The sequence below is a fragment of the Rhodnius prolixus genome, unplaced genomic scaffold, assembly GCF_049639745.1.
Source record: "Rhodnius prolixus isolate KJV_2025 unplaced genomic scaffold, Rpr scaffold_7, whole genome shotgun sequence".
NCBI lineage: Eukaryota > Metazoa > Arthropoda > Insecta > Hemiptera > Reduviidae > Rhodnius > Rhodnius prolixus.
The window spans coordinates 9,723,667-9,746,918 of record NW_027411582.1 but is presented as its reverse complement, the minus strand read 5'-3'; the positions used below and the strand labels follow the sequence as shown (position 1 = coordinate 9,746,918).

The following is a 23,252-nucleotide window of genomic DNA, read 5'->3' as shown; positions in this document are numbered from 1 at the left end:
AAAATTATATAAAACACGACCATGTTTACCTTCATTTCTATACTTTACATACATACAGATAAAAAGTTAATTAGAGAGAGAGAGAGAGAGAATATTTCACTTTTAAAATACATACGCACACACATATGCTTACGCATAGCAAGGACCTAAGTGTGGCTGTTTATACGCTAGTACGTAATTTTTGTCCGTATGTTTGTCGGTATGTGGCACAGAAGAGAATGAGTAAAGTTAGTCTTATTTTAACATCTTGTAAAAGTATGAGAGCCTGCTAATTAAATTTACTTCTCTCTCCTTTTACAGTCTCTTGCATTTCTATCATTCCATTCTTCTTCAGCTTGTATTGTTTTCCAATTTGACCACGAAATTATTATTATAAATATTTAGATTTGACCGGTAGTGGGCTATAATGAAATAGTAAAAAATCCTTTAATCAGAAATAATACTTTTATGTGGCTTTTCCGATAATGGCTTCTCTGATTTTCTCTGCTCTTAATCTGGTCTTCATTTAAAAAAAAATTAGTATTAATATTCAGCCTTATTAACTTATTATTCATAATTACAGCCGACTCTCGACAATTCGAAACTCGATAATTCGAACTCTACAGCTGCTAACTTCGGTAAATCGAAAAAATTCAGTGTATTTAGATACGCTCGATAACTCGAACTCCTTTTCTTAACAACAGGGGGAGAGAAGGCTCTATAATTCGAACGAGGCCACCTTCCCCTCTTTATAGAATTATAAAGAATTCGAATGAATTTTCCCTAGTAATGTTTACTTCTCATTTTCCGCTTATTGTTCATTTCCTGCGAAATGTTTCCCTCCTTTCAGCCCAGTTTAACTTTCCAGATCTCTTTCTTAGTTTGCACGTCTCCCTTACTGTGTCCGACAAAGAAAACAGTATCGCGGCCGTGAAAAGTGGTTCGAAGAAAAAAGATATCGCCAAAACTTTCAATATTCCACCATCAACGCTTTCTACAATTCTAAGTCACTTGACTAAGTCAAGCCACATTGAAACAAAAAACTGTTCTTCATTTTTTTAATAAGGTACATATGTATGTATATTATTATTTATTGAAATGTTAATACATAAGTAATTTTTTTGTTCTTTTTTGACGTTTTCATTATTTTTACTTTTTTACTTGAGGCTGTACATGTCTAAAACTTAGGTAAGCTCATACGTATTTTCAATATACGTATGTACATACATATATACATTATAAAAACTCTTAATAATTCGAATTTTTTTCCCCTTCTTGATAATTCGAAGTCTCGATAATTCGAATTTTTCTTGTAGTCCCTTGGATTTTGATTTATCGAGAGTCGACTGTATTTTCTTCTTTACAGCATCATTTGTCGAGAAATTGATCAAATTATTAAATTTAAGACAGAATATAACATCTTTTCTAACCCATAATAAATTAATTATGTTAATAATAGTATTTTTTTTTAAAGTAAAATAACATTTCCTTCCTATCATACCTGCCAATTTATATCAATAAAATACCTTCCAGATGTTCTTAGTTGGCAGCTTGTTAGTCATATATATATAGAGTCATAATTGATGCCTTCCAGAACGGACTATCATTTGCTATTAATTTATAGATTCATTATATACGTCATCCATGGATAGATGTTCACTTATTTACTTCCTATTTACATACGTACTGGTTAAATAAACTAGACATACTTTAATTTCTGTAAATTTGTTTAAAACATTAACATTTTTTGGTAATCTAAACCCCTGATGTATTGTACTTTTTAATTTGTTTAATTCAAAATTTTGCATAAACTTGCCGTGTTTATATCCGGTTGTTTGTATCTAATATTTAGTCTTTCTATTGCGATTGGGTCAAATTTTTGAATATTCACCGGAAGTACTTGTTTTGAGAATGAAAAAAAAATACGATATGAACACTTATTTGTACAACTTTCTCTTATCAAAATTTATTATTTATTTTATTTATAATTGTTGAGGGAAAATATGGATTCCGCTCTCCAGAAACACATTTTTTTTTTCAGGCGGAGCTTTACGTCCAACTACCTATTAGGTGACAATGGACGGAGGCGACTAGCAAACATACTTTACTATAAATTTCTCACATTAACCATTAAATAAAATCCAAGACTTAGAGATAGGGAATCGAACCCACTAAACCAACAATACATCTTAGCTTTGCGGGTCTAGCCTATGTAACCGCTCGGCTACCGTGGTGCCAGAAACACATTATACACTGAGAAAAAAATAATAACATACATTTTTTCACGTTTCAATATATATTTCTCTTTCGGCAACTGTCGCATTTCCGGTGTATTAATATTTTTCCCAACTAGTAATTTTGGTTGAACAGATGTTTAGGAGCGTACATTGGCAGAAATAGCAATTAATCTCTACCGAAGAGCTTGGTATAGATAAAGTTGACTGGGAAAACTGTAATTGACAAACGGCTGGAACTATGTAGAGCAGAGGTCGGCAACCCGCGGCTCGCGAGCCGCATGCGGCTCTTTTATTCAAATTGTGTGGCTCTTCAGCCTGCCCAAAATATATTGTATATTTTAATTTTATTGAAACGAATGATAATTCCATTTATTAAAGTTATTTTTTCAAAAATACTTAAAAATACAAAGTACTTAATTTATATTGTAAGACTGAGGCTGCCTTTTCATTCGTTATTATTTATTTGTTTATTTACTTTGCAATATGTGAAAATAAATATATAAAACATTTAAATGTTATTGAATATCATATAATACAAATGATCTACAGAATTTTTTACAATAGCATCCTTGCGGCTCTTGGTAAGATTTATTAAAATGATTTAAGGAAAAATGGCTCTCTACTTAAAATAGGTTGCCGACCCCTGATGTAGAGCCATCTCTAGCTTGTGAGCATCTTTGTTCTTGGAGTAAGAACAGATCAGAGGCGCTAATGATCCATAGCTGTCGATTTAAAAAAAATCGACTTATACCAATTTTCGATATCGATAGTAACTTAGAATTTTAAAATTTTGATTTTTTTAAAAAATAAAAAGTGGAAAGGATTATCAAAGTTGAGAATTTTCTCATCTGCGCGCATTTCTTTGCAGTTTTCGACTATCGACCCTCATAAAACAAACTGATCTACCAGAGAGTTTTAATATTGTAGTTGGTTATATAGTAAAATAAAGCGTACAAAACAGCTCTCCTTTTCATTCAAGTTTTCCCTTCATTCACGAGTTTTGAGGAAGATAGTGTTGTGAGATACACACACACACACTCACCGTGCGTACAAGCAGAAGTGGGAGAAGAAAGTATGAATGGGGACCTCTCCTATGGAAGGAGGAGGAGGGGCAGGTTTTGTGGGCAACTTGGCGCTTGGTTATATTGGAAGTCCCGGAAGTGTGTTTATGTGTTAGTCTACAAGGACTGGTCTCTTCTCCTGTCCTCTAACACATTGACACTCTCTCTACCTATACATAGACACCACTTTACTCTACTGTTTATATCTTTTTCTCTGGGTTTTAGATGAGCATTTACTCCATTCTTCGCCTCCCCCCCCCCTATTTCATAGAGAAGTACACCCGAGTACTTCTGCCAAAGAACTCCACAATTCTCTCTTTCTCCGATGGGATTCAATTCTAGAAAGCCCTCTCTCTTCAGAGTCTTTCTCTTTTGCTTTCCTCTTATCCTCCGAGTCCATTAGTACTCTCTCTTCTCTCTCCAGAACATTCCACCACTTATAAACACATCGTTCTTCTATATATATATATATATATATATATATATATATCTTCCTTTTTATTCACGCCATTCATTTCCCCTTTGAACTTGTTTACACCTGTGTGTTTTTCTCTGCATCCTTTCCATTTCTCAGTTAAACATCCCTTAATTCAACGTTAAGTACATAAATTTTTGCTGCTTTTATCATTTATTTAATTTTATGTACATTTTTTTGGGGGGGGCTTTGTTTTAATTGTTCACACCTTTGTAACACATCTTTTTTTTAGGTTTTCTCTTAATCTCTCGAGTTTTTTAACCGGAAATAATGGTCGTACACGAAAAAGTGGGATTTACAAAGTGGTTTGTCTGTCTGTACCAATGTTTACAACTACTAATAACTCAAAAACGGCCCAAAACTTGTAATTCTTTGCACTCAGTAGTTTATTTTTTAAATCGAAAACTCTATTAAATACACTTCTGAGGTTAATGGTTAAGCATCTCTCTCTAAAGTGCCAGTTCACTTGTATGTACGAACATACCACCTGTATAATATTGTTTTGAATTAAATATGTAACCATGATGGGACTTTTGGAGGCGTCACATTAGACCATAAAGGTTATAGGCTAGACCCGCAAAGCTAAGATGTATTGCTGGTTTAGTGGGTTCGATTCCTGCTGTCTTAGCATTGGATTTTATTTAATGGTTAATATGAGAAATTTACAGTAAAATATGTTAGGAGGTTATAGACTAGACCCGCAAAGCTAAGATGTATTGTTGGTTAGTGGGTTCGATTCCTGCTGTCTTAGCATTGGATTTTATTTAATGGTTAATATGAGAAATTTACAGTAAAATATGTTAGGAGGTTATAGACTAGACCCGCAAAGCTAAGATGTATTGTTGGTTAGTGGGTTCGATTCCTGCTGTCTTAGCATTGGATTTTATTTAATGGTTAATATGAGAAATTTACAGTAAAATATGTTAGGAGGTTATAGACTAGACCCGCAAAGCTAAGATGTATTGCTGGTTTAGTGGGTTCGATTCCCCTGGTCTAGGCCTTGGATTTTATTTGTTAATATGAGAAATTTACAGTAAAGTATGTTAGGCGATTATAGGCTAGACCCGCAAAGCTAAGATGTATTGTTGGTTAGTGGGTTCGATTCCTGCTGTCTTAGCATTGGATTTTATTTAATGGTTAATATGAGAAATTTACAGTAAAATATGTTAGGAGGTTATAGACTAGACCCGCAAAGCTAAGATGTATTGTTGGTTAGTGGGTTCGATTCCTGCTGTCTTAGCATTGGATTTTATTTAATGGTTAATATGAGAAATTTACAGTAAAATATGTTAGGAGGTTATAGACTAGACCCGCAAAGCTAAGATGTATTGCTGGTTTAGTGGGTTCGATTCCCCTGGTCTAGGCCTTGGATTTTATTTGTTAATATGAGAAATTTACAGTAAAGTATGTTAGGCGATTATAGACTAGACCCGCAAAGCTAAGATGTATTGTTGGTTAGTGGGTTCGATTCCTGCTGTCTTAGCATTGGATTTTATTTAATGGTTAATATGAGAAATTTACAGTAAAATATGTTAGGAGGTTATAGACTAGACCCGCAAAGCTAAGATGTATTGTTGGTTAGTGGGTTCGATTCCTGCTGTCTTAGCATTGGATTTTATTTAATGGTTAATATGAGAAATTTACAGTAAAATATGTTAGGAGGTTATAGACTAGACCCGCAAAGCTAAGATGTATTGCTGGTTTAGTGGGTTCGATTCCCCTGGTCTAGGCCTTGGATTTTATTTGTTAATATGAGAAATTTACAGTAAAGTATGTTAGGCGGTTATAGGCTAGACCCGCAAAGCTAAGACGTATTGTTGGTTAGTGGGTTCGATTCCCTATCTCTAAGTCTTGGATTTTATTTAATGGTTAATATGAGAAATTAAAACTTTCCGGTAAGACAATTGTTTAAGGGTTGATCGTCAAAAAGTGCAAGAAAAAGCGTAACGTTGAAAAACACTCTACTTTGATAATTTTTTTCTCTTTTTTTATAGAAGATAAAATTCCCAAATTTACTTTATAATATAGGGCATTTATACTTAAGTGTGTTTGTTTGTCGCCTCCAACCACGACACATCTAATTAGATATTTGGACGTAAAGCTCCTCAGAAAAAACCGACATTACTTTACTCTTTGAGAGGGGTGACTTAAGATAAATGAAAAATATCTAATTACCTTAATTATCTCATATTTTCGAAATTCAGTCAATACTTTATTTATACATTTTTGCTCCAGACTCTAGTAAAGGGGGCCTCGCCATGATTCTAAGTTTAATTCTAGCTCCTGATGGAGCGTTCAGACTTATTGTCGCCTTAAAAGGTCCTCCTGTTCCAGCTATATTTTCTGTTAACATAGCTCAACCCTAAAAAAGTACAAATTTCAAAAAAAAAAAAAAAAAAAAAAAAAGGGTTTAAATAATGAATAAAATCAACAAAATTGAACTAATTAAACTATTGATTTAGTGAGTCTAGTGTGAAACGTCATCACAATCAAATGAACACTATTATTATAAAGGCCTTGTCATTCCTAGTTATTCACTTCTATTCATAATTGTGGCTCTTATTAACAAAACTTAATCATAATATTATTCTATCGTAAAACTTCTATTTAGTGAAAATTTCACTTTGTTCACACTTATACAATCAGCCAAAGTTGTTACGTCACCAGAAAATTACGTTATATTCCGTTGTATGGCTTTACATTATTATTTTGACCCTTTTTACCTGAGACCTTTTTAATGTAAACATCAAAAGTTATTGTTAAAAAATTAATTTACTTCCTTCCTTTTTAACTACAATTTTTTGTTACTTTTTATTTTGTCTTATTCCTAATTATAGGAATGTTTAATTTTTAATTAATTACAATTTTGTTTGTTCGTCACAGTTTGTGGGTTTCCCTTTTCAGTTTAGTCACTTTGCTTTATTATGATTTGCCTGTTATTTCCTCTTGGGGCAAATCAAGTGGTGAAGTCTGGCGACTTAATGTCCATTGTGATCTTATTATCGTCAGGTGGCCAGACTTCTACGTGAAGTTGTGAGAAGGCAGTGAAAACTATTTTTAGTTTGTTTCAACTAGATGACTAGTCTAGGATTCTATGTTTTGGGTTGGGGAGCTTTAGGCTTATTCTGAACGATGCCTTGTGATTGCTCAATTATCGGAGAACCAGCGACAATTCAGAATTCACCTGTACCATTTTATTACATGGAATTTTTGGGTATAAGTCCATTCCCCGAATCTCGATTGGTACACCTGCATGTGTTCCTTTCGATAAAGTGCTCACATCCTGATTCTCAGTGTACTGTCGACTGTAGACTGTATCCACCACTAGCAGACACCCTGCCCAACCCTGCGGAAGGAGTAGAACAGACCCCAATTTGAAGAAAATTAAGAGCAGCTAACTGAACTTTAAAAATTTGGAACTCCACGTCTGAATCCGGAGTCAACACTCTCTATTATCCCAGTACTCCTCTCTCAGTATCTCTTCATCGTATCACTTCCTTCATCCAACGTTTCCTTGGTCTAAAAAAAAAAAAAAAAAACGGTAGATCTTACTTCTGGTGGGTTGAAGTTTTGAATTCTTTTAGGCCAGCAATCTCCAGCCATCATCTGCAATAGATAGCCCACTTTAGCCTCTTAGTCTATGGTCTTGTGCTTATCCACTTCCTTCTAAAATTTATATATTTGTATATATAAGAAGAACAAGAACAATTTTTGAAGACTAGGTTTTTCTCCATTCTCGGAATAGTTTTTCTCGAAATCTATTTGATCTGCTTCTTCCAAAAAAATATTAATCTTATAAACCCTTTAATTTAAAAAAAAATTTAGGGCATTCTACAGAAAAAAGAGAAACGAAACTTTCAATTTTTGTGGTTTCCAAAGCTTTTTCTTGCAGCTAGTTGACTATCAATCTTTATTCTATTGGACATAGCTTTGAGAATATTTTTAAATTTTTTGAGAACCTGTTGCTTCTGAAATGAATCAAAGAAAAATCCAATTAATTTTAAGAATCAAAATAATTTTTAGATGATTTTTATTGAACAAAATAATCATTAAGCAATTATAGATTTCAAAATTATCTTTTTCTCCAAACATTTGAGAATAAGACCAAGATTTCATACTTTTTCATTAATAATTAAAATTAGTTGTTTTTTTAAAAAACTTAGCTATTAAAACTAACTAATCAATTTGGAAAAGTTGTGAAAACTTCACCTTGAATTTGATTCAAGGTTGTCCGTTTTTTTTAATTAATTTATTTTAGTTTTCGAATTTAAAATCTTTGGATACACATGATTAATATTAATGAACTAATAAAACTCGCGTAGTATCTAAAATGAAATAAAATTTACAAGGTTATATGAATTATCTATTTAATAATCTTTCTGCTACAATTAATTCATTGATAAAGCCATGAAGCCCTTGAACTTGTCCTGCAAAACTCCCAATTCGTACTGTTTTAATAGTGATTCGTTCTTAGAAAGACTCTTTCAATGATTAATTTTGGGGGTGTGTTATGTGCTGCGGGAAAATGGTCTAGTTTTTATGTAAGTACAGAAATTTGGCTTTTACGGGCACACCATAATCCATAAAGTCTGAATTTTTACAATCCATTTAATCCACTACTCGGCACAAGAAAATCCTCAGTATCTTAGGTCTACTGATCAAATACAAGATGGAAGGGAAGGCGCCGTTTGAACTGCCGCTAAGATCCCTCCACTTGAATGCCGGACAACATCCACCAAGTCCCCAATCTCCACCCACTATATTAGCCTAAATTTAGGAACTTAATTAAGCATACCAGTGGACCAATGGTCCTCAATTTGATTTTTCTAATTCTTCTCTTCAGTATTTCCAAACAATCATAGACCAATCTTGCATTAAATTGGTAGCCCTGGCTTTGAAGAAGTTGAGCGTCTTATGATCTTATGAATCTCAGTCTTATGTTCTCATTATTAGTACAGATAGTTAACGCCCTCTATACTCCAGAGTTTAGTAGAAGATTTCTGCCTTTTAGAAGTTTCAAGAAACACTATTTATGTTACCAAGATTTGTGATATTCATTTTTAAAAATATTTTTCACTTGTAATTTTTTTTTTAAAGGAATTTTTTGTTAAACTTCTTGGTGTAACTTAAATTCTTGGCGTAACTTAACTTCTTCTTTAACTTCTTGGTGTAATTCTTTAACTTCTTGGTGTAACTTAACTTCTTAGTTTTCTTAACTTCTTTAACGTCTTGGTGTAACTTAACTTCTTGGCGTAACTTAACTTCTTGGAGTAACTTAATTTCTTCTTTAACTTCTTAGTGTAATTTTTTTAACTTCTTGGTGTAACTTAACTTCTTCTTTAACTTCTTAGTATAATTCTTTAACGTCTTGGTGTAACTTAACTTCTTCTTTAACTTCTTGCTGTAACTTAACTTCTTCTTTAACTTCTTGGTGTAACTTAACTTCTTCTTTAAATTCTTGGTGCCAATTCACACTTCTCTTCTAAGTGCTTTACATTCTGAGAATAGCTCTCCTAAATTGAGAGAATCTGGGATAGCTCTAGAATCGTTATATCTCCCACTACCCAGGGATGTCTTTGAAACCGACTGTCGTTGCCTTTTCTCTTTTCTAATTATTTTTTATTATTTCTAATCATTTAGACGTTTTGAACTGACAGTTGCTTTCTTTTTCGAAACAGTTCGACTGCCTACTGCCATAAATCTAATTAATATTTAAATTAAGGATTTATTACACAATTAATAGAGAAAAGTATTATGTCATTACAAGAATTATACCTGTTCAAACTTGTTTATGTATACATATATATAAGAAAAAGAACCTTTCACCAGTAGTGGGGGGTGTGTATATATGTAATTCCAGGCTGCTCCCACGTGCAATCATTACTTTAAGTATATATATTTATATTAATTTATGTATTCAAATGAATTTTTAAAAATAATAATAATAAAAGATTGTAGTCTGGTTTTTTTCTGATCGATCAATTCCACTATACTAGACGTATTTACTGACCTTGTAAGAAATCTGTTTTTTTACATTATATTTCATTATTAATTTTCTAAAACATAGTTATTTTTATTGTTTATCTTAACTTACCCATTACTTGCTAATTATCATAAATTATTACCTTTTTTCATTTATTGTATTTCTTTATGTTTTTGATTATTAGTTCTGCTTTAGTTAATTTTCTCTCACTCACTCTTAATTAAATTGAAGGTCTTAGTTTTTATATTTGTTGCATTTTTAGTTGCATAATTAAGCAGTAATGACCCTCGGCTAGTCTTTGGAATACCCGTGTAAAGGTCAAGTTCGGGATCAAGTGCTCAATGAAAGATCACCATTTGTTTGGGTTCAGAATGATGTTGAACATTGTGCTCCTTAACTGGCGAACTATAAGAAGACGCCATCCAACTGGATCTTCTCTTAAGTTAAGATATTCGAGAAATCTCTGAATCTGAGTAGTTGTGTTCTACCCCAAAACACCATTTAACTACCTAGGCTCTCTAAGAAAGTTGTAGGAAGGATAGGAGTCCTGAAAAACAGGGAATAAAACTGCTTGGTGCCGAGTGTTTAGTGCCGAGGGAATAGTGCTCTTCCAAGTGTTTTATATTCTGCGATTAGTTGTCCCAAAATTAAGGGAATCTCGGAGCGCTCTAATTGGATCTACGAGATGTGGCTATTAAATAACGAGACTATTGTTGTATTGTTGTAAAACATTTTATTTTAAATTTATAAATATTTAGTTATTATCACCTTCAAATACACCCTATCCCTAAAACGCTCCATGCGAATTTACCATTGTTCGAAACAGTGCTGGAAGTCTTTTTCTCTGAGCTCCTACATGACGCGTGCCGCTTTTTCTGTCACAGCTTCAACGAACTGAAATCGTGTTCCTTTTAATGCAGATTTGACTTTGGGGAACCAGATAAAAGTCACATGGGGCCAGGACAGGCGAATAAGGCGGGATGGCCTAAAACTCGGATGTTGTACTTGGCTAGAAACTGTTCTTGACAGACAATGCAGTGTGAGCCGGCGCTGGTTGTCTTGGTGGAGAACCCATGACTAGTTCTTCCACAAATCGGGTCGTTTTTTCCTTACTCTTTCACGGAGTTGAACGAGCACCTCACGGTAGTAATGTTGATTAATTATAATCGATATTTTCATCCTTTTTGGACGTGGAAGGGCGACCCGGGCGGTCATCATCTCCGACGTCTTCTCGGCCATCTTGGAAACGCTTGAACCAACGCACGTGATAAACATTCATCGCCATAAACTGCTTTTAATAAAAGATAAGTTTCAGTAGCGGTTTTATCAAATTTCATGTGAAATTTCACGACAATTCATTGCTCTACTACATGTGTAGAATCATGTTTGCGGCAAAACGAAACTAACACCTCTTACACAAACGACGGTTCCGGTCAGACAGATTTCTCTATAACGCTGCAATCGAAAGAGAAGGCTTTACTCTGCACAGCTGTCGGTCGTTAGGATTTGGCGCATGCATAGTTCTTCTGTAGCAGCAATAGTCTCATTATTAAATAGCCACACCTCGTATCTCTCTCTCAATGGAGTAATGACCTATTAGCTACTCAGCCTCCCTACAGAAGTTCTGGGAATAGTAGTTTGCTTGCAGTCATGTAAACACTCCCTCGTGCGAGTGTACAATCCTTTTTGTCCACTCTCTTTAATATTTTGAGGATAATCATTTCTCAATAACGTAAAATATCTTAGCCATTTTGAGTTCTAGCTAGAAGTATGATCAAGAAAAATCTGTTTTTGCTATCTAACCACCACTGGAAATCGAAATAAAAAAATATAGGCAAATCTCTACCCACAAATATTCTTACTTCCGTCATATTAATTCATTTTTAGATATTTTTTTTTTTTTTTAAATACGAAATTAATCATAATAATTACTTTGTCGGAAAATACGGGTTTAATCATGTTGAATGGTAGATCGGTGTGCTAGGGCCCTGCTTCCGGTTAGACACAATGGAGGAGTGGGGGAAGATCCATTAGTGGTCCAAAGTGTCTAGAGGAAGCTGAACATGGATTGAGGTCCTCTAATGGTAAGGCTACTGGGCACATCATTGTACCACATTATATCTAGGTCCTATCCAACATAGTCCTCAATATGTAGTATGCTATACATAGTACATGAATGTTATATACAAATTGGCAGAACTTTCCTGTATATATATATATATGTGTGTTTGTTAATTTCATTGTACGACAGCTGCTTTTCTTTTGACTAAACTTATTTATTCTTGTGGATTTAATATCAACAATCGTTTGACTATAATAATAATAATAATAATAATAATAATAATAATAATAAGGGAAGGGATTAGCTATGCGGTTAGCGTACTGGACTCCCACGCGGAGGTCCCGGGTTCGAATCCAGCTGCTGACCCTTAGATTTTCTCTTCCTAGGAGCTTCTTACAGCTCACTGTCCGGTGATGGACAGTGTTGTCTGTAACGAGAGAACACTGTCCGGAGGCCGGCAGTGCACTGGAAAAAGCTCCGGGCGCTAATGACCTCAGCTGTTGATGCGCCAAAAAAAAAAAAAAAAAAAAGAAAAAAATAATAATAATAATAATAAGCAGGGAAGGGATTAGCTATGAGGTTAGCATACTGGACTCCCACGCGGAGGTCCCGGGTTCGAATCCAGCAGCTGACCCTTAGATTTTCTCTTCCTAGGAGCTTCTTACAGCTCACTGTCCGGTGATGGACATTGTTGTCTGTAACGAGAGAACACTGTCCGGAGGCCGGCAGTGCACTGGAAAAAGCTCCGGGCGCTAATGACCTCAGCTGTTGATGCGCCAAAAAAAAAAAAAAAAAAAAAAAAAAAATAATAATAATAATAATAATAAGCCTTTATTTACATATTTTACAGAATAATAATAACACAAATAAATATCCATTGCTCAGTTTAAATAAGACAAAATAAAACTACACTGATATAAATCGTTGTTCATTGAACCATTCTGCTGTAAATATGTAGGCCTTCCCATAGGGGGGGTTTTGGTCCTTTGACGGTGACCAGCCGTACCTAAGGATAAGAGTTCCCAGATTTCTCCATCTGCTCACATTTCTTGTTCCAGTAGGCTCTGTCTTCCGCTTTCCTCATCCAGCTGACTCCCTCTTCTTTTTCCATCTCGTCTGGACCATCTTTTGCGCTGTCTACCTTTTTTCCTTTTTCCTTCTAAAGGTAACCACTCCGTAACCCATCTTTGTCCATCTATGGGTATCCGTTTTGGTCAAATGTCCTGCCCACTCACACTTTAACTTCTTAGCTGCGTCTCTCACTGTAGTTATTTCCCTTATAATTTAGCTTCTCTTTATGCTTAGCATGCTCCTCTCAACGCTTCTTTGCCAAATTTCTATTCTCTTCTCTACTGCTTTTGTGGTCGACCAAGTTTGGCATCCATACGTCAGCACAGGTGAATACATAGCTCTTCCATTTAATGTCTATGTTTGCCTTCATTATACACTTCAAGGACCAATATTTTCTCCAAGACAGAGCGATGCGCCTCTGAATTTCTTTTGGGAGCCTGTTTTGAAAAGAAACTGTTTGACCCAGATAAACAACATCTTCAACCACTTCAATACTGGGATGCAGTATTCTTATCCGACTAACCACGCTATTTGTGATGACTTTAGCTTTTTGGTAATTCAGACTAAGACCAACGTCACGACCCGCTCTTTCTAAATCTTCAAACACTTTTTTGGACTATTATTGAAGTTTAAAAAAACATTGAATTTTTTTAAAAAGCTTGAGCTTTCAGTCAAGGCACCAACCAAATTTCAAGTACTTAAGAAGGAAGTAAAATCTCAAGTTACAAGTTTCTTCTATTGGCAGCAGTGTAGGCAAACATTATTACTTAATTTAAGGTCGGTCAACAGCTGAGTTCATTTAGAAGATCATAGCCTAATTTTAAAAAAGAATTATTGGTCATCCTTGAAGATTCACTGTTTTGAAAAGCTCGGCGAGAAAGAAAATAAAACAAAAGTTCAAAAAGTTGACTGAGGTTAGTGAGATTAATGCTGAAGAAAAAAGACGAGCAGTGGTTACAAGCGTAACCAGTTCAAAAGAAGGGTGAAAAAAAGAAAAGTCTGTAGAAAGATGGGGGGTGTTGTGTTAGAAAGGTGGCCGTTTGAAGGCGGCAAAAGGGATTGAGAGAAAGAAGGTTTTTGTAAACATTGGTAGCCTCGTGGAGGCGGTTCTTGGCGGCACTATGAACAGAGAGAGAGAGTGAAAGGAAGTATAGCTGCAGTGACCTTGGAGTGTAGACTGAAAAGAAAAGCGCAACACACACACAGACAGAGAATGGCAGAGTTGCCGCCTCCATTGACTGGCAAACCCAAAGAGGCAACAAAAAATAGGGGGGTGGTGGTGAAACCGGGTGCAAGAAAGAGGCGGCTAAAGAGAGAGAAAGAGAGATTGAGCAGGAAATAACCTTTCCCTCCGATCCTTTAAACCTTATATACTACTATCAAACCGTCTCTGCCTCTATTTTAGCCGCCTCTGAACAGCTGTACTATTCCCCCAGCTGTGCAAGTTGGGGTATGCCCCTTACCCACTCTCTCTTAAACAGGCCATAGACCTACTTACTTTGCCTTTCTACCAACAACTTCTCTTGCCAAGAACTCCCCTGTTTTACACCCTCGGCCTTCGTACTACTTCCTTTTTATCAGAAGTCCTCCGCCAGGCTCTCTTTACTCCCTCTCATTTCTCTGCTTCATTCAGGAAAAGATTTTCTTGTAACACTTTTTTATTTATTTTTTTTTTTTTTCTGTTTGTTTTCTTCCAACCTACGATATACTTCGTTCTTTTGGTGCTGCTTTTTTAAACATCAGCTGATTTGGTTACAGCTGTTTTTACACAGTTGCCAATTTACTTTCTCTTTAGCACCATAGTGTCTTTGCCGATCAAATTTGAGACTCTGAGGACATTGGTGCTCCAGCTATTTCCGTTTTGATTTTTGATTGATTTTTAAGTTTTCTGTAGGTTTTTCCATAACCGCTTCTACATTTTTCCCTTGAACTTTGGCTGCTAACTGGGCAAATGTAGGTCTATATCTTTTATTACAAAGATTTATAAAGGAACTTCGATTAATGTCACTTCTGAGCACGAGAGAAAGAAGTGAGAGAGGGTAGTTAAAGTGCCCATTGGTTCTCGTTTAATATTAATGAGAATAACATTTGAGACTAATTTACCAAATTTGACGTAAATCAGCTGGCCGAAAGTGCCACTTTTCCCCGCATAGAATTTTCCGCACTTTAAGATTTTCCCGCAAACTACTACTACGATTTTATTTAAAAACTTTGTAGAGTGATTACAAACACATAAATCGATACTGGAAACATGTTTCCCAGGAATTCGATTAAGGGTAGGACTTAAACGTTCGATATTTAGGAACTTTAGGAAATAGTAATCAAACAAAGTCTAATGAGTGTGTTCAAGCGAGAATGTGTTTTAAGACTCTTTTTTTTAAATTATTTTATTGTTTTAAACATTCATGACTGAAAGTTGTAATTATTGATTACAGGTGCACACTGAGATGTTAGACGAGTGATGGCCGAAGGTGAAGTGGAGAAGGGTGAAGGAATGCTAGCTACAGCATCTCTGCACCACACATCTGTGGTCAAGAGAGAGCATGATCAAGCCTCCATCAATAATCAGGTAATACTTTGTTTCAATCATGTTATTTGGCACACCTAAGCTTTATCACCTAAAATACTAGGTGACCCCCAAAAAGCACAATCTGTGCCGTACAGAAAACATATCAAAAATCGATTTTGATTTCAATTAATTCGATACTTAAATTTAGACCCTAATTGTTTTTGTGTATAGTTCAATAAGCTTCAGTAAAACTCTGTGTATATCGTCATAAATATATATCGGATTAGAATAGATTTAGATCGGAGTTCTGTTCTCAGCAAAATAGTCTTTTGCCATAAACTAATGGTTTTGGTGTATGGTCTCCAGGACCAGAATTTCAGAAGGCAATGTTTTCTCCAGAGCCTCTGAATTAGCAAGTTTTGGTGGCGTTTCTGGGCCTATTATGTGCCCTATTTGAGAAGGCATATAGGCCTCATTAAGCCATCAGGGGTACACACCTGAAGTCCGGTTCAAAGAGGATATTTCCCTAAAATCATACTTTAATATCTATATTCGCTGGGCTCCAGTTTCAAGTCAGAAACCAGCAATTACCAATTAAGACAGTTTCCTCTCTCTTGTAAACAACACCTTGTAGAGATGTTTTATTGTGTCCTTTGAAAAGATATAAGGGCAGTTTTCAAGGAGATGGCGAAGGTCTTAGCGCTATTGGACACATAATCTGGCACAAAATTGTTTTATAGAGCGTCACTTATGGAGGCAAGATTTAGTGGCTTTTCTGTGCCTATTATGGCCCTATTTGAGAAGGCATATAGGCCCCATTATGCCTTCAGGAGTGCTTAACTTAAGTACGGGTCAAGGAGGATATTTCCTGACAATCATACTTTAATATCATATTCTCTGGGACTTCGCAGCCTAAATTTTTAAGTAAATTTAATATTGCCAACCAGAATTGTTGAAGTTATTTCATCTCGCTCATTATGATAAAGTAAAGACTTAATAGTTAATAAACTAAGATAGATAAACTGGTACAATCCCTGAACTTCAATTGATAAAATTGATTTGAAGGATTCTACGTCAGCCTAAATTCTAGGCAGCAGTTATCCTAGACTTGTAACTCACTGAAATCCTAATAGCTTCTGACTTTTCGTGACGACAGTTCAAACGGAAATGAAGAGAGAATAATCACTGGTTTCCTGTCAAAGTCGATTAACTCTACTTTTATTGATCGATCTCAAAATCAGTTCCTGTTTTAAAGACGTTTTGTCTACGTCAAAATTTCTGAATATATGACATTTGCATTTGTATATTGAGAAATTTCTGCATCAGTTATAAAATATGATAAAATGCAATGATTAAACATATCATATTATGCTTTAATTTGTGGTGATAACTGATGTGATGCGTTTGTATAATTGTCTTAACATTTAACTCGGCTGCAGTTATTGTGAAATGTGTCATCAGGTTAATAATATTTAAAGGCTGATTATTTTCAGGCTATTCTGTTTAAATTAATTGTAACAACTGTTGTGACGGTCTATTTCAGGCTTTAAATTATAGAAATAGAAACTAGAAAATAGAGAGAGAGAGGTATGTTAGTTTAGGGTAGTAGTGAAAGGGTTTATGATTTATTGGATAGATGTGATCTGGTGTGAGTGAATTTGGTTAAAATTCTTTGGTTAGATTGCAGGCAAAATTGTCTGAGTTAAGTTTGCTTTGTGTGTGTGTGTGTGTGTTGTAAGATGAAAAGAGCTTAAAGGAATGAGAGAGATAGCAGCAGCATCCTGGTCGGTTTGGGTTTATATATAAAGCTATTAGCGCGCTTACCCAGGTATGCATATGTCTGTCTGTGCATACAGGCACAAGTGTTAACAAGTATTTATAGTCTAGGCAATTGGGTAAGGCTAAGGGGTTTCAGTAGATTGTAAGATAGTGTGTAAAAGTGTTAGTGTGTATGTGGATGTTTATATTTGTGTGAGCAGAACGACAGACAGCCTTTGGTTTTAAGGTACGAGATGTAAGTGTGTACATATGTCTGTACGTAGTTCTGTATTTAGGGCCCTTGTATCCCTTGGCATGGTTTGAAGGCATACAAGTTACCTAAAATACCAAAAACCCTCTCCCTAGCTGTGGAGTTCTTCTCCCGCTTACCAAACTCTACACACGCACACCTGGCGCCCGTAAAGTGGGTAAATGAGCTCCAAGTTGCACCCTAGGGAATCACACCCTGACAGTTCCCTTTAAACTCGTTGTTTACCTAGTTTCATCACTCTCTCTCTCTATATACCTGTACCTGTCGGTTAAAACCACTATTTCGTTCACACTGGCACACATTTCCGTTGAATTCGCACACTACCAATTTACCATTTCCTGTATATGTATAAAATTAACCGGGGTGCTTTTAAAATCCCTGTATAACTATTCACTTCACTTAGAAAAAAAAATGTAAATAAATACAATCTATCTATTATAATTAGCCATTATTACATTATTATGGTTTCTTAGTTTCAGTAAAAGGAAGTATACAGATCACTTAGAAGTTTCAATATCGATTCTTAACCAAAAATATATTCTTTAAGACCCCCTGAGACCCTCAATAAAACCATTGGTTCGGGTAAAAATTCCTTAGACGATACACTTACTTCTGGAACCTTCCAAAGTAAATCCTCCCGTCTCCTTGATCGTCCAGTTGTACTTCCTCATTCTCTACCCAAAACTCAACCCACACAATACTTCCCGTCGCCTCAAGTGCCAGTGCCCACGTGATCTTCTTTTAACAAATAACAGAGTGTGCAACCATTGGATGCAGTTCCTTTGCTCTATTAGGGCAATTCTTTAACTATATTTGGATTTGTACATGGTCTCTGTCAGTTTTGCCAGTAGTTATCCCAGACCTTGAAACTCACTGAAATCCTAATAGCTTCTAAGTTTACATGGAGACAGTTCAAACGGAAATGAAGAGAATAATCGCTGGTTTCCTGCCAAAGTTGATTAACTCTACTTTTATTGATTGATCTTAAAATCAGTTCCTGTTTAATGGCTAAACTTTGGGAATCAATTTTACAGTTCAAATGCCCCTCTCCCCACAAAAAAAAATCAGTAGCTTACAAAAGTATTTTTTAATTTTGTAAATACAAAATTAACGCAGTATATTTTAACGTTTTTAATACCATAAAAATTTAATGCAGTAAACTTATTTAAATTATACCAGTTTTAATTTAAATTTACCAAAATTACAATGGACTTTAATGCTTTCATGAATCTTTTAAGAAAATATTAATTAATATATTAATATTAATACATATTTGCAAATAGTTCAGCGGTCGCACATGCTTCCGCAAGGTTGCTATAGAACTAAAGGCCGTCCGATATCACAACTACTGCTTAGTGCGAAATAGTGAATAAGTGGCTAGCACTTAAATATAATTACATATTACTGGTTTACATCAATTTAGTAAATAATATTTTTATGTTTTATGTCAGGCCGAAAAGTGGTTTTACATAATTATAATTAAATAATAAGTGCTGAAACTTAATGGAATATTGACGTATGTAATTTGAGGCTTGACTATTTATGCAAAAAAATGAAATTTAGGAAGAATGGGTTATGGAGCTTAATGAATTGATTGAACTAATTGATGCATCTTCAACAATGTTCATGTCCCTAACTGATAAAAGATTTCCGGCCATAAACTGACATAATTACATCCATCGTAGTACGAAGAAACCAAAAAACCACTTGTTACACTTCCCTTTTTTTACTAAATAGATTTTTCTCTTTTCCAAAATTTTTCCACCAAAAATAAATTCGCAGTTTAGTTGCATGTGGCTTTATAAAACTTACTCATTAAAGAAAATTTCTCAATTAGTAAATAAAAAAAATTTATTTTAAAATAATTAACCATAATTATGATAATTATTAGTGATAAGACTGGAGATTGCACTACTGAATCTGTGCACGATGCATGATTTGTTAGTAGTTGCATGTTCCCGCTAATTGGCGGTCAGCGGCTCAGTTACCTGAACTGCATTTCTCTCCCTCGTAAATGCACAATGTATATATATTTATGTATGTAAGTATGTATCCATTTTCCTTACATATAAATTAACTCCATCACCACAATTATTGTTTATTACCTTATTAATTAGTTACTTTAGCGGGAATAACATTTTTTTTTTTAATGAATGTAAATGCTGGCGGGAATTAAATGAAGTATTTGGTGCATTGATTAATGAATATTGGATTTCTTAAACTTTGTAATAAAAAAAATGCCGATTTTTTTAACATTTAGTTTCAACGAAAACCTAAATTGAATAGATTCTCGATTCATAATCCCGGCACCATTTTCTGGTTTGGTTTGGGTTCTATTTCCTGGACTCTGCTTCCAGGAACGTATCATTTGTACCAACTCCTTGTTAGTCTAGTAAGAAATATCCATCCCCTTTTTGTGCTTCCTAAGATTCCCCCCCCCCCCCCACACACCCTACAAAAAACGATATCTTCTATGGTCATACCTGTAAATACTTTACAGCGCACTCAGACAAAATATGAGAGACCTACTTAGAATACGTCTGCTTCAGCCTGGGTAGTAATGCGTTTATTGGCGCTAGAGGTACTAGAGTCTTGTGCGGTCCCGTCTTATGATCTGGAATCTCCCTTTATGTCCAAGAATGCTGTAAGAAACTGCCTACCAGAGAGGCTGCATGTTTAAGATAAGATAAGATTCTAGTAGGTCTTAAGGCCTGCGCCACTATTGTGGCTCCCCTCATTCTAGAGCTCGCCCTCCAGACCCGTCCGTTTAATCAGACTCCCTAATTCTGAAGAGCAACTCTTTAGGTAAAGCTCACCGGCCTTGGTTATTCCTCCCCCGAGGAGTAACATCCTTAGCCCCAGACAAGCCCCTCACGTGCAGTGCCGTTCTTCCTCTTCCTGACAGAACCTACAAAGGCTATCATCTGTAAGGCCAGGCTGCAGTGGCCGGGTTAATAGGCTTACAATTATCCTTATAGCCCCACGGCCTTGACGGATTAATTCTACATGTTTAGCGAGTTTTCCATGTTTTCTATTTATTATCTTTTAGGTAATCAATAGATTATCTACGAAAAGCTAAAGCTGTAAAGCTCTTACTAAAGTCACGCATGGCTATCATTGAACATCTCCCCGGTGTGTACAGAAACTCACTGTTCGCCATCCGTTGTTCTTGGCAACTCCTTGGATTTTGACCAAGCTCTGGGTACATAGTGATAAGTGCCTGTGTTTTATCTCTTCTGCTTATCACTTCCATTTGTATCTCTCACTTCCTGGACAATGCATTCTCACGTTCCTTGATATTCACCGCTTACCGAAGACAATTTGTTCAGAGAGTCCATCTTCTAACTGTGTTTTGCTTGTTACCTTTTTTTCGTATAGCCTTCAGGAAGGCTAATATCTGAGATATACTCCTGAGCCTCTGTTATCGATTTACCTCTACTAGCCACCAAGGAGCGCTAGTCTTACTGTTATATTGTATGCCAAGGATGAAGTGGCTAGCCCCTTAAGCAGCAAACTTAGAATTACTTTTAATTAATTTGCAATAATGATCAATTTAGTCGGGATACGTAATTATTATTATTATTATTTTTTGTAGATGAGGTTTTGTAATCTAAGTAACTGGTCCACTTAACACAGCATTCTAGGAAACACATTCCCTCATTATGATCATATGTTCTGGAGGTTGCGCATGCGTGTTTAGAGTAGAGTGGGGGTATGTATGAAAAAACAAAATTAATGATGTCGATTGATTAATGAAAAAAAAAAATATATAATCATTATAATAACTAATTATAAGAGAGTGGTAAATTTAATTTATACTGAAGGCTGTGGTGGAGCGTGATGTTGATGAGAGAAACAGAAGATGAGTCATCACGGGAAGTCCTTTAACAATATATATATATATATATATAAAAGCCTCACCCCCAGCCCAGCTCTGACTAATACTTAATGATGTGGGCTTAGTCCTTCCCTCCGTTTCGAAACCCCCCTCTTAGAGTGTTATATATAGACCTCATTAATTGTACTTTACAATATTCCACGCAACGTGCATTCTCAGTGCATTATCTTACCCCCACCCATTATGCTCATCAATATTATTCAAGAAGGGGGCTCCCGGATGAAACATGAATTAAAGTTTTGCTATGGCTCTTCTCTAGCAAAAACTTGTGTACAATATAATACCTAAATATATTATTTTAAATATATATTTCCTTTCACATTTTCTAAGCATTTTTTTTTAAATCTTTTATTGAAATTTACAGCTGCAACGATTGTTGCAACAAGCCAATTGGTATGCTCTTATGATGAGAGTTGATCGCGAGGCTATCTTCTCTTCAATCTCCTTAGAGGATTACCTAGTATTGCGGAAAAAGATAGCTCTAAGCATGAAAAAATTTATTATTAAAAATTGGTATGTCAGTCTGCCTCTCCACCATCTCATAATTATGGAAAATTTGTTGTAATTTGATTCAGAGTTCTGTTCAGTTCTCTATTTCGTAGCCGGAAACCCAGCTTAAGTGTCGCCGCTTTCCATTGAATGTTTCATCCTCATTTTCTCTTCCAAGAAAAACCTTCACTCGCTTTTCATTTTGTTAACAAAAATTTTAATGTATGACCAAACTGAAATCTTATAAAATAACGCTCACCAGCGATTTCTCTGACAAGTGAATCGCCAAGATTTCCAAGCATCAGATTTGATTGATTTTCTAAACGTATCAGGAATCATTAGTTGGAAGTCTGTGTCATTCCTGGTTGAGTGTCTGAAGTCGAGTAAAAGCTCTAGTGAGTTGTGAGGTTTATAGAAAAAAAAGGAAAAGCAAGGACAACTTGTTGAAGACCACATGCTAATCCTTTTAATATTTTATATCCTGGGTTTTTGGCGGGATTCTTAGGTAGGGATGAACTGGTTCAGCTGACGGCGCTACCAACCTCTCACAATATCAACTTTATATTTTCGTTATTATTAATATTATACATTAATTACAACAGTAACAATAAATATAAACCTTTTAGCCACCCATACTACAAATAGTCACGCAACCCCCCTTCATTTTTACGTTTTAACTCCAACATTTTAATATTTCTTTATCAGTATTGTGTACTTATAGAACTAAAATAAGTTTCATGCCCCTCCACAACACTTTAAAAGCATTGTGTGCTCGTAATGTATATATTCTTTTTTAAATTACCCTTATCGAAAAGCAAGATCATGTTATCTGTGATAACAAACACACAAAAAATAACTAATTACAAGTTTTTGACGCAGATGGTGTAATTTTCATTTCTACGTTTAAATTATTTAATAAAAACTGAGTTAATGTTAATTAGATGTAGATATTGTTTTCTTATTTCACTTTAATTACATACTAATGGATCTTCAGGGGCAAAATTATAAAAAGATGGAATATATATAATTGTGGAGAAGGGAGAGATAAAGCAAGAAACGGAAGATATTGAAGAAAATGGTCAAGTAAAGCATTGCGTGTTTGTAGATTCCTATCTACGTATAATTATTTGTTACTTTCTCAAGCGGTTCGATTTGCTTCTTTTTATCTTTAAGGAAAATAATATTTTATTGTATATCAACTGTTCTTCTTACAGTAAGTGAAAAATTTTCAGTTTCAGAAGGTGAATATTTTTGTAACCATTTATTCCTTGAAAGGTTGCGGTCAACTTATTTACCTTCAAAAGTCTCATATCATTTTAACTTTATTTTAACATTATTTCTGTAACTGATTCTTCAACATCCGCCCTGATTTCTCACTTTGTCTGGCGGAAGATTTTCAAAACTGCAAAAGTAGTACAAAGCAATTGTCTATTTCTTTTGGTGGAGGGGCATGTTTTTC

The 23,252-nt window shown here is 35.1% G+C and overlaps 1 protein-coding gene across 6 annotated transcripts in view; it reads left to right on the top strand.

Annotated features, from left to right (window-relative positions):
* Positions 1-23,252, top strand: part of pdm3 (POU-domain protein pdm3) — a 239,966-nt gene that overhangs the window by 31,284 nt on the left and 185,430 nt on the right. For all 6 annotated transcript variants that reach the window (XM_074113852.1, XM_074113855.1, XM_074113854.1 and 3 more), the window contains exon 2: positions 15,304-15,437. In XM_074113852.1, coding sequence (XP_073969953.1) covers positions 15,330-15,437 — 108 coding nt within the window. In that variant the 5' untranslated portion in view covers positions 15,304-15,329. The remainder of the gene's footprint in view (positions 1-15,303; positions 15,438-23,252) is intronic.